At 47.4% G+C, this 12515-nt stretch overlaps 1 protein-coding gene across 1 annotated transcript in view; it reads left to right on the top strand.

The window, feature by feature from the left end:
* Positions 1-425: 425 nt before the first annotated feature.
* LOC149325556 (thiopurine S-methyltransferase-like) overlaps positions 426-12515 on the top strand; it is a 47264-nt gene continuing 35174 nt past the window's right edge. Inside the window, exon 1 of the mRNA XM_089562974.1 lies at positions 426-517. Coding sequence (XP_089419100.1) covers positions 426-517 — 92 coding nt within the window. The remainder of the gene's footprint in view (positions 518-12515) is intronic.

Genomic DNA, 12515 nt, shown 5'->3' with positions numbered 1-12515 from the left:
AAGGAAAGGTACTGCGAGCGAATCCAATTTCATTCAAAGTGCCAGAGGAACCGGGCTTCCGCGCCAGCGGCGTCGCTAAGGGCTACAGCTAAGACAGCGGCTTCGTCGCTTCCATTAAGCACGCCCATGCGCCATGCGCTTGTGAAATCGCTATATTTCCGGCAGAAAATGAGAAAACCAATTTCTGGCTCAGATGACTTGTGTAACTAAATACATGCGATCCAGGTCAGTTCGCATGTAGAAGTTAAAGTGCCATGCTTTGAGAGAACACCGCACTCTGCGTAGCTAGTCGAGCGCACCTGTCGCCCACGCAGCTAGCCGAGCCCACCTGTTGCATACAAAATGACTGGATAAAAGTCAGGACGCCAGCAGTGAGGTGTTTTTGTTCCCGGCTCAGCAACTCGTAGGCACTCAAGGGAAGCAACATGACTGACTTGGCCGACAGAACGAGGAAACAGTTCTGGATCAATCTGTGGAAGGATGGTACGCCAATCTGGCAGCAGGAAAATGTGAACAAGTAAGTGGTCGAGGAACGCGCCTATAAACTTTCATAACCCGCATTTAGTAACGACAGCAGGTTACCGAAGTACCCATTTTTCAACTGGTATCTACTAGTACTGAAACAACGCAAATGTCGCGCTGCACTTCCGCGAATAGACGGCCTCAAAGGCCGAGATTGTCGGATGATATGAGCAAGAATTTACAGGACGGATTTCAAGGGAGGGATACAGAATGGTATTTTTGTCCAGCAAGGGGTGTAGATATACTGATGATAACGAGGATGCCCCCATTCTATCAGAGTCCTCCAGGTGTCTTGAATTTATTCGATAAAAGTTGCAACCCTCTTAGACGGGTAGTCTCATTGGCCAGTGAGTCAAAAACAAGAACTTTTATGGACCGGTTCATTGAAAGGCTCTTCTATAGAGCATATTTAAATGGCACCACTGAAATATACGATTGAAACAACTGTGGTGATCAGCGTTGACAATGCGTCGAAACATACAGGGTCTGTTCTGAAAGTAGTAGGACTGTTTTTTTTCCTGGGCGAACGGGCGGACGAGAGGTGGTCTGCGCATGCAGGATCATTGAAGGGGGATATTGGGAATGCTGGGGAAAATCGGCAGTCGGCTCTCGGCCGTTGAAGAGAGGAGGTCGCTTGTACTGTGAACCCCTGTCGTAACGTCTCGTCACGCAGAATCATCGAGCGTTTAGTGGATCAGCGATACGCGATCAAATTTTGAGTAAGTCTTGGTAAAACGGGCAAATAGACACAAAATGATTAAGGAGGCCTACGGTGACGCTTCCATGGGTAGATCACATGTTTTTTGAGTGGCACAAGCTGTTCCGAGAAGGTAAGGAAAGAGTGGAGGAAGACGACCGCTCCAGACGCCCTTCGATTAGCAAGACCAACGAAAATGAGTAGCGAGTGAAACATTCACTTAACAGTGATCGTAGAATGAGTATCAGAATGATTTCTGATGACTTGAGCATTCCTCAAACCCAAGTTTTTGAGATCGTGACAGAAAACTTATCCATGAGGAAAGCGTGCGCGAAGTTGGTGCCGGGAGTGTTGTCAGAGGACGAAAAGGCCAACCGGTGAAATTTCTTCTTCATGTGAATGAGGACACCGATTTTTTGGCCAGCAAAAGGCGGCAACGCTGCCTCAGCCCCCCTACAGTCTCGACTTGGCCCCGGCAGACTTTTTCTATTCCCGAGAATAAAATCGACGCTCAAAGGGAAACATTACGGATCGGTAGAGGTGGTTCAACAGGCCGTGACGAGGGAGTTAAACAGCACACCTGTCCAGGCGTTCTTGGAGGCGTACGAAAACTGTGAAACACATTGGCAGCAACGTGTAGGTGCGGAATGGTGCTACCTTGAAAAATTGTAATCGTCTGTACTATTCTCTTGAATAAATTTTGTTAAAAAAAATGAGTCCTACTACTTTCAGAACAGACCATGTATATATCTCAGAATGAAACATCTGATGGAAACTCTTTTTTGCCGTCATTTTTCAAGTACGCATTCTTTTGGAACCCGGAGTTACGCGAAAAGATCACTAGAAATTTCATAATGTTGCAATGGTTATAAACAACCCAATGGTCGGACAAGCCTCAGCTGTTTTTGTTCATAAAGCTCAGTTTTGTCTTTTGCATGTGAATAGGGTGTGCTGGTGTATGGGTATTTGCACGCCAGAGAGCGGGAGCCACCGCTGCTCCGGAGGTAGAGCATCCGCCCCCAGTGCAAGAGGACAGCTGTTCAAACCCGGCTGTCCGCAATTCTGCACCGGATCATGAAAAATCCTTGTGTCGATTCTAATTTAGTAGCCTGGCTCGTGGTGTGGTCTGATCCCGGTTGCTGCAGCCGATAGTACACTATTTCACCAGAGCCATAATTCGCCACTTTGGTGTGGTACTCAGCCACAACCTTTCATGTGAACACACACATTAACTTCCCGCCCCAGTCTCCAACGGCTAAGGAGAAGCACACCAAGGGGACGGTCGGTCAGGCTTCGGAATCTGGCTAGGGGATTGCCTGACTAGCAGCTTCACCTTTCAATGTTTAACCCTAAAACCTAGCACAGTGAGGCTAGACTAGCAATTTTCAAACATATTTTCGGCGCACAAAAACACTGACGACGAGAGCGCACAGGACACATACGGCGGTCATCAACTGAATTTTTTTAACAAAAAAAGGCCTTTATATACAGAGACAGGCGCCACTCGCGAGATCAAAAGCTCACGGATAATACGGGAACCAGGTTACTATCAAAAAAAAAAAACAAGCAATCGAGCAAGGGCGTAAGTTACATATCAATCATGTACATTCCTGCGTATCTTTGCTTTAAAGCTCCGTAGGGCCCCTTTGCTTCTTGACTCCTTCGCCCAGAGAGCCCGACGAGCTACTTATTCAAAGTTTATGATTATTATGATTTAGTCCAGTCTTCAGTGCAGGGTGATGAAACAGGAGTGTTTTCTTAGTTCATGACTGGATTTCGTAAACGTGTATGGACTATGGATGCAATTAGGCTCCTAGTAACATGTGTAGATCAAGAGGGCAGCAAAGACAACATCACCATGACAGTATATTTGGATATCAGGCTTGCATTCGATACTGTTATTCATATTCTTGTTGTCTCAAGTTTTCTAAACCTGGGTGTGAATGGAAGACTGCTAAAATGGATTCCCCACTTTATAGATAGAAGGTAAATATTCATGCAGACAAGTGGAGGAAAAATAGCGGAACACGGCCAAGTGCAAGAGGTGCCGCAGGGCAGCGTGCTAAGCCCTTTTCTTTTTAACTGCGTGATCCTCGATTTGCCCCGGGAGCTCCTTTCCGGTTTATACTGTTCGCCATACGCCGATGACGTCTCCATTTGTGTTTATGACAAAACTGCAGGCTAGATGGTTTCTAGATGGCCTAGATACCATTGACATGTTTTTAAAGCAAGAGAAATGATGTCCTCTCAAGCAAAAACACTCGTTCTGTCATTTACTTGAAAGAATCCGAAGGAGTTCCATCTCTGCCTAAATCGCTTTCGGTTTATGAAGGGTTTAAGGTCCGAAAGTGACTCAGGCTATTAGGGACGCCCCATAGGAGGATTCCGGGAATTTCAACCACCTGGGATTATTTAACATGCACTGACATCACAAAGTACACGCGCCTGTAGAATTTCGCCTCCATCGAGATTCTGCCGGGAAGAACTATGTCATAAAAAAAGATACATAAAACTAATCAACCGTTGCTCTTCGAGACAGGAGCAGAAATCTTTAATCATTCTAAGACGTCTGAAAATTCATGTGCGACTGACCAGAAGAGGCTCCAATTGTTGCCTGAAGAAGGATTTGAGGGCTGAAATAAAAGAAAACAAACGACAGTAAATTTAGAACTAATTTCAGACCTAACTGTTTTGTGAAGTTAACTAGAATAAAACAATTACGATTTGCTTCGGATTTTTTATCAGTATAGGTGAGTTAAGTATGCCCTGCAGTTCTCTTTGCGATTGAATAATTTGTTTCTTAAGGAAAAAATTTAATTACATTACAGAGCAAGTATCCATTTAGTCTGGGATGGCCCCTTCTTTAATTGTTAAGCCCGAGCATGTTATTTTTATTTTTCAAGCATAAAATGAATTCATGAATTGGTATTATGTGGATCAGGTTTCTTATCATTTGTTTAAAGGATAGCGAATAGTGAAGTCAGTGCAAAGACCACTAATTCTGTATGGTAGAGTGAAGCAAAAGGTGACATCTGTAAAAAATCGACAGTTTTTAGTTCATCATCATCAGCCCGACTACGCCCACTGCAGGTCAAAGGCCTCTCCAATGTCTCTCCATTTAACCATGTCCGTCGCCACCTGCGACCACCGTATTCCCGCATATTTCCTAATCTCATCCACCCACCTAACTTTCTGCCGCCCCCTGCTACGCTTGCCTTCTCTTGGAATCCATTCCGTTACCCTTAAGGACCAGCGGTTATCTTGCCTTCGCATTACATGCCCTGCCTAAGCCCACTTCTTCCTCTTGATTGCGACTAGGATGTCATACCCAGTCCACCCGCTTCCGATCTCTTAACATTGCACTTATCATTTTCTTTTCATACCTTGCTGCGTTGTCCTTAACCTGAGCTGAACCCACTTTGTTAGCCTTCACGTTTCTGCCTCATAGGTGAGTACCGGTGAGATACAGCTGTATACTTTTCTTTTGAGGGATATTGGCAAACTGCCAATCTAAGAGAACCTGCCACATGCGTTCCACCCCATTCTTATTCTTCTAGTTATTTCCCTTTCGTGATCCGGATCAGCTGTCACTACCTGCCTTAAATAGACATATTCTTTTACTACTTCCAGCACCTCGTCAACAATTGCGAACTGCTGTTCTCTTGCTAGACTGTTGAATATTACTTTGGTTTTGTGCATGTTATTTATAGCCCCACCATTCTGCTCTGCCTGTCCAACTCATTCATAATGCTTTGCAGTTCATGTCCTGAGTGACTTAGCAAGGCAATGTCATCAGCGACATTGCACCCTGATTCTGACTCTTTTACACCCTGATTCTGTAATGCCTGCATTACTGCGGAGGTCTCTACTGAGTCGAATGCTTTCTCGTAATCAATGAACGCTGTATATAGGGGCTGGTTATATTCTGTATCACCTTATTTCTCTATCACCTGATTGATAGCGTGAATATGGTGTATTGTCGAGTATCCTTTACAAAAGCCTGCCCGATCATTTGGTTGATTCAAGTCTAAGGTTGCCTGACCCTATTTGCGATTACCTTAGTAAATACCTTGTAAATAACAGACTATAAGCTGATCGGTCTATAATTCTTGAAGTCCTTGACCTCTCCTTTCTTATCACTTAAGATAATGTTAGCATTTTTCCAAGCTCTAGGTACGGTCGAGGTCAGAAGGCATTGCGTATACAGGGTGGCTAGTTTTTCGCGCACAATCTCTCCTCCATCCTTGAACAAATCTGCTATTATCTGATCCTCACCAGCTGCTTTCCCCTTTTTCATTGCTCCTAAGGCTTTCTTTACTTCCTCCATTACTGGCGGGACGTCCCCTTGCTGTTCTCTATAGCCTCTCTCAGTAACATTCTGATTACTGTCGCTACTGTCTAGAATCGTGTAAAACTATTCGGCTACGTTAACCATCGTATCCATATTGCTAATGACACTGCCCTCTTTGTCTCTTATCGCATATATCTGGTTTTTACCTATGCCTAGTTTTCTCTGCAGTGCTTCAGGCGGTAGGTGACTATGGCATAGGTTCTAGGAATAGAAGGAGCGAGTTATTGGAGTACTTTGCAGATAGACTTATTTTAAGGATCGTGAATACCTTCTTCCCCAAAAGAGCAACGGGAGTGGACGTGGAAGAGCCCCAAAGTTAATACAAAAAATAAAATAGACTTCATACTGTGCGCTCATCTTGGCATTTAGAAGATGTGGAGGTCCTCGGAAAGGTTCGTTGTTTAGTTTTTAGTTAGCTCCCCTCAATTTTAAACGAGTGAAAAAGGTTTATTATCTTGAAAACATCTGTTGCTAAGGCCGGCTAGAGCAGGCAAGGACAGGTTCGAGCCCAAACACCTAGCGCTCTCGTCACGAGGTGCGTGTCGGCTCTGCCGCTGCAAATGTCGACCTTCTTCCTCTCTAAAATTTGCCGCGGTGGAAAAAGAGCCATGCCAGCTCCTTAAGGGGACAACAGGACGCAGGGGTCGTAGTGTGGCTCCAAACGGAACAACGTGGACAGTCCCGCACCTACGTCGTCAGCGATCGGACTGTAGCGTGGCGGGCTCGGCGACTAAGTAACGGGGTAAGCGCGCTCAAGGACGCGGTTGGGAGTCGTGGCACTTTTGTAGCAACTAGATAGAAAGACCAGAAGAGGCAGAAAGCACACAGAGCCAAACAACGGATTGTGAAAGAAAACTATGTGCCATGTCAGTGGCGGAATATGTATTTCGGGTCCGGCTGGTTGTCGCACGTAAAAACGTGGGCGAGCTGCCGGCACACTTGACTGTGTCTGGAGGCTTTAGAAACGGTTGTGGGGGCTCAGCAGACCGCCAGAGCGGTAGCATGCACTTCCATACACCGCATGGCCACACATAACGAGCACCACGCCAGTCCGACATACACAGTAATTACAGACTCATAGGCTGCATACCGTGCATTCGCAAAGGGTACTTTACCTTTGCAGACCACCTGAACTGCCTCACCAGTCAATCACAACTTATTTCACACTGTATACATTGTGTCGCCCCTCCTCACGCCTCCCCTTCCGGCAACAAGAACACGCTCGCCCGAGCAGCAACCTCCCGGATGCTATCAATGGAAGCGGAGGAGGAAGCAAAGGAGGGCCATTCGCGGCTCTGCACACTTACACCCACATCAAAGAATATTACCGTACATAAAGAAGAACAACGCCGCAACCGCACTCAACACTGACCGAGGCCAAAGCTGTGGCTTGGCGTCAAAATCAGACTAACACGTATCGTAACCTATTGCACAAATACTCTTCCCCGTGCTCTGCCCAGACAAATGCCCGCGCTGCCAAGAACACCAGTTAGACTATATCATTCTGCTTTGGGTCTGCACATCACATGGCGGCGCCCGCCCATAACTCTACCCTGGCCCTACCTCTTGGGAAGGTGTCCTTTTAAGCACGGATCCGACTGACCAGTGCCGGCCCATCGAACGCGCCGAGAAAATAGCGGTGGCAAACGGGGTCATGTACTGAGAGCCCTTCATGAGACTGCTCTGATCGGCACGAGACCTGAAGACCAGCGACAGCTGCTCCGGCGGGCCTGCTGGATTGCGGCGGATTGGTGCCCTGGACTGAGGGCTCTACTCAAGTCAAACACATGGCAATTTTGTAATGAAACTTTTTCCTCCTCCTCCTGCGACGAATCACTATCGTACGGAAGCATGGTACCAAGTGGTGAGAATGGTTCAGGGCTCTACAGAAAGGAAAATAGCATGAAACCAGAAGCGCTCTGCGTAGTAGTGTTGTAGACGTACGTTAGGAAGGATAGCACTACGTCCCAGTTGGAATGGTCGCTAGCCCGTACATTACAATATATCACCTAAAGCGCGATTTAAACGTCCAGTCGGTCATTCGTCTGCGAGAAGTAGGTCGAAGTGGTGCTGTTATTAACACTGCAGTGCTGCAGAAGAAAAGAAACAACTTAAGACAGAAACACTCGCCGACGGTCGCTCAGCAGTTCATGCTCTGTGGATAGAGCAAGTGGTGCAAGAGGAAGGCTGCATCAACCAGCGCCGTAGCAGCAGGGATGGCAGGCAGTTTCGGCGTATCGTGTAAGGTGGTCTACAGTAACAATGACCCACCTCTTTCTTTTCAGTAGTTCAGGGAAGCAGTTCATACAGGTCAATGCCAACTCGGTCGAAAGGCCTGGGTGTGCAAGGCAAACGCTGCATTGGGCCAGTCGAGTGATGGCGACCGGCCTTACGGCGTACACAGTCGGGGAAGGAAGGAACGAAATTGTGAATGTAGGTGCACATATCGGGCCAGTAATAGCGAAGGCGATGCCGGGTGTAAATCCTGCGGCGCCGGCGTGACTAACTTGCGGGTCACTATGAAATGCAGCGCGGATTCCGAGCATAAATGTCCGGGGATAAGAAGGAGCCGTTTGGGGCCGTCAGAGATGTAATTTCGGCGGCACAAGAGCCCATCACGAATTGTCAAGTGGGCAGCCTTAAAGCGGACTGCGCGCGCGGCCTAACAACCGAAGAGTTCGAAAGCTGCCAAAAGAATTGATCCAAGGAAATTTGGAACGCTCGATAGCTATATCATCAATGAAAAGGTGGCACAGTCCGTGGTGGGAGAGAGAATAACCTTTATTAATAAAAAAATAATTCCGTGGGTGGTTCACCCAGGTCCAGGAAACCAACGGCGAATACCGCCCTCCAAGCCTGACCAACCAGCTGGCTCTGAAAAGGGAGCTCTGCGTGAGCCAGCTTCGCCTCTCACTGCTCAAATCTGAGTTCCTGTAAGCAGTATGATTTACGATGCTCGGGGGAGTTCCAAATCATGTTGACGATGTCTGAAACCTCTCCGCAGGCCGGCATGCCTTTGTTGGGTAATGCTTGAGCCAAATCTTATTGTGTCGAGCTTGGTTTGGTTGTGCGCCGGTTTGCATGATTCACCATATAGTGCCTTCCTGCCGAGTGAGATCTTTGTAGTGAGCTGCGTCTTTCCTACTGCTAAGTCGGTGCTAGTTTTTGATTTCGCCGTATGGTATATGTTAGGGGCGACCAAGGTTCTGAGGTGGACAGCGACGGGGCTCGGAATGTATGACCTCGTGTTATCCTGTCACCGCCTCATTGCCATCTATGCCTTCGTGGGCTGGGTGGTAGACGACGAGGTATATTCAGGGGCCAGAGGTGAGCGAGACAAAGCATCAGCGTTGTTATCCTTCCTGATAATCATGACCAGGAAGAATAACAACGATGATGATCATGATGATCATCATGATCATCAGGATCATGATCATCAGCCTGACTATGCCCACTGCAGGGCGGAGGCCTGTCCAATGTCTCTATAACTAACCCTCTCTTGTGTCAGCTGCGGCCATCCTCTCTCTGCAGACTTCTGAATCTCATCCGCCCACATAACTTTCTGCCTTGCCCTGCTACGCTTGCCTTCTCTAGGAATTCATTCCACTCTCTTCAGAACCATCGGTAACCTCCCCTTCGCCTTAGATGTCCTCCCCATGTTGATTTCCTAGATTTGATTTCAGCTAGGATGTCACTTACCCGCGTTAGCTCCTTGGCCCAGTCGGCCCGCTCTTTGTATTGTAACGTTACACTATCATTTTCTTCCCATAGCTCGCTGCGAGGCCCCGATGGCCAAGGCGGCCATTGGAATCTTTAAGGGAGGACAGCCGACATAGTGAATGGTCTCGGAAGGCCGGCTGTATAGGTAAGACCAAAATCTCCCGATAGCCCAAACGATGTCCAAACACTATTTTTTCAGGGAGTAGTTTAACTCCAGCTTCGTCATGGTGGGGCTTACATATCTAACAATATATTCGATAAACCCGGGTTTGCGTTGCCCAAGCACAGCACCGATACCGACGCTACTGGTATCTGTGTGGATTTTTGAGTTTTACCATCGGCAGCATCACTTGGTTACCCAGGGTAGTTATGAAGAAGACGAGGAAGCAAGCAGTGGCGCGACGGAGTGCTCACGATAGGCCTCTAGCCATTAAAATTCACATTGGTGCAAAATCACTGTTCTGATGGACCAACCCCAAGGATGCATCTTTGGATGCCTGTATTCTTGCCTTATTATTGGATTTGTGCCAATGAAAGTGAGAAATAAAATGGCAGTGGTTTAGCTCTGGTTAAACACGGAGTGACGGGATAGCTACAGGTGGCCGAGTGGAGCTCGCTCAGTCGAATCGCAAAGTCGGTCTTTAGTCGCTGCGTTTCGCTGGGCGTTCCTTCTTCATCTTCGTCCCTGGACTTGGATTCACTCTTTCGCCCTTTCCCCCTCTCCATGCCTCCCCCCCTCGGTTTCGCCGCTGCGCCGTGCCGCCGGTAGCTGCTCCGCACCACGTGACCAACCATGTAACCAGCCACGGCACCGCCACACTGAAGGCTTAAAGGGGCACTGCGATGTTTTCCTCGGTACCAATTGATAACATTAAATCAATTTATCATGCGTTTCTGAGACCAGCGCAAAAGGAATTCTTGAAATCGGAGGATGCAAACGAAAGTTACCGCACTTTGAAAATTCGAAATGAAAAAGATCAGAAGAAAAGGCATTTCACTCACCCATTTCACTATTTCACTCACCCGGTACTCAGACTGGTCGCCACCAATCAGAACCGCGCTTAGCGCACACGCAAAAGAAGCTTGCATGCAATTGTTGCTTTGCCGGAGCAGCCCACGGTCGCGCATTTTGACGGCGTCCCCTCTTCCCTCCGTGTACGTGGCGCCGTAGTCAGGGCAGGGGCAAGGAAAGCTCCCCGATATTTGTTTTTTTGTTGGTAGGATTGCAAGGCTGTCCACTATCCTCCCCACCAAACTCGCCTCCCGTGTCCTGTCCGGCCTTTCTCTTCACATTTTTGGGCCAGGTTTGTCGACTGGCTTTTTTTTTTCGCTGCCTCCTTGGTGTGGTTTGAACAGCGTTCGCCCCCACGAAGGTTTGAAGCGGGACGGAAAGTGTCGCCCCTAGTGTTATTCATGTCAGTTTTCGTTCGCTGTCACTGCTTCTTTCTGGTTTTTGTGGCATGCAAAAAGCTTTGAGTACTCAGAGACATAATATTTTTGACCAATATCGTCAGTATAAAAGAACAATATGAAAACTAGACGCACAGCCAATCAGAGGGGCAGCGCACAATGTGGATGCCACCTCATTTCCGATGCCGAAAATGGCCGCTGCGTTGCAACACCATCGGCTCGAATCGAGCATTTCTGGAGAAGATTAAAGTATTAAATATTACGATTTCGGCGATCTCTTTGGGCGTTCAGGAGCCACAATTCGGCAGACCACATTATTCAAAACTGTGCTGTCGATAAATCTGGCGCCAAAGACTAGCACATTTGTGGCTTACTTACAATTGCTTATTGTTCTTTTTTATTGAAAGCTTAAACGTTTTGCGTTCGAGGAATTAACCCTTTGAAGGTTTTTGCCGTATATGTACGGCGGCGGTTTTCTGTCCCGCAAGGTCTTTGCCGTACGGGTACGGTTTCGATCTTCCGTTTGAAATTTTGCGCCAAAAGAACAATGTGTGCTCACTGGGGGGTGCTGCCACCTCTTAGGACTTACAAGAAGTGTTTGAATTTTGTGCTGCCTTCTTACGGAGATAAGCAGAACTTATGTCTAGCTTTAGCGCGGCGGCACAGACTGCGGCAACACCCCTTTTGCAGTTTTGGTTTCGCCGCGTGATCGCAACGGAGTCGCGCGAAATTTGAGTTTTCTTTTTGTCAGCACTATCTAGCAGGGGCTGCCGAAGTTGATTTCTATCTTTATTGGCGCTGCTCTTAGCTTGCTTATCAACGTTGCTCGCGAGGTATTCTCGCCCTCTGTGGCAATGCGCCTACGCGGTTTCTATTCCGCCGCGGGATCGCAACGGAGTCGCGCGAAACGTGTTTTCTCTTTGTGGGCACTGTTTTGCAGAGGCGGCGAAAGTTGATTTCTATCTTTATTGGTGCTGCTCTTAGCTTGGTTATCACCGTTGCTATTCTATTCTACTGAACATTTTCCAGTTGTGAGTGAGGCTGTCACCAAAGTAGTGTTCCTAATTTGTTTTTTTACTATTTATTCTCGATTATATACATTTTGTAGATTCAAGATCCGCAATAAAGTAATTTGACCACCTGGGAAAGTTTTCTTCAAAATCATTAGACCCTCAAAGGGTTAAGAGAAAAGCGTACATTACCAAGAGGTGTCGGGCTAGTTGGTCAGATTGTTCATTAGCTATAAGAAACGATTTGACGATTTGTTTGTTCTCGTACTGTCTGTGGCTATGGGTCGTGATTTGGCGAATGAAGAGAAAAGTATCTTACGGTGTTATAGACGGAGTAACGTCAATCTAATAGTTTTCTTGCTTGCTATAAAACTCCACTGATTTAACGCGCTCTTTAAGATGGTCTGAACGTATAACACTAAAAAATGAATGACGGCTTGTGCCCCAATCTTCCGACGATGCTGTGAAGAGGCGCTAGCACCGCCGGTGCCATCAAGCGTTTTGGTCTTCCCAATGTCACCCATCATCGAACATTAAAAAAAAATTGGCAGAGGCTCAGCTTGGTTAAGCCCGCAAATTGCGAAAGCAACTTCATCCGTTTCTTCAGCCCGCATCCGCCGTGTCTACCGCCGCTCTGCGCCGACGGTTGGTTGGTTGCGACTGAGAGAAGGATGAAAAGGAAAGTGCACGGGCCTGCCTACTGGCTCCAGCCGAGCCACCACCGCTGCCACGTGCAGATAGAAGAGAGTTGAAAGATATGAGGAAAGATAAACACCACTCATTAAACTTGGCCCTGCACTTCTAG

This window comes from Amblyomma mixtum, chromosome 10, assembly GCF_055824585.1.
Source record: "Amblyomma mixtum isolate Tamu chromosome 10, ASM5582458v1, whole genome shotgun sequence".
NCBI lineage: Eukaryota > Metazoa > Arthropoda > Arachnida > Ixodida > Ixodidae > Amblyomma > Amblyomma mixtum.
This window is presented reverse-complemented; position numbering and strand designations above follow the sequence as displayed.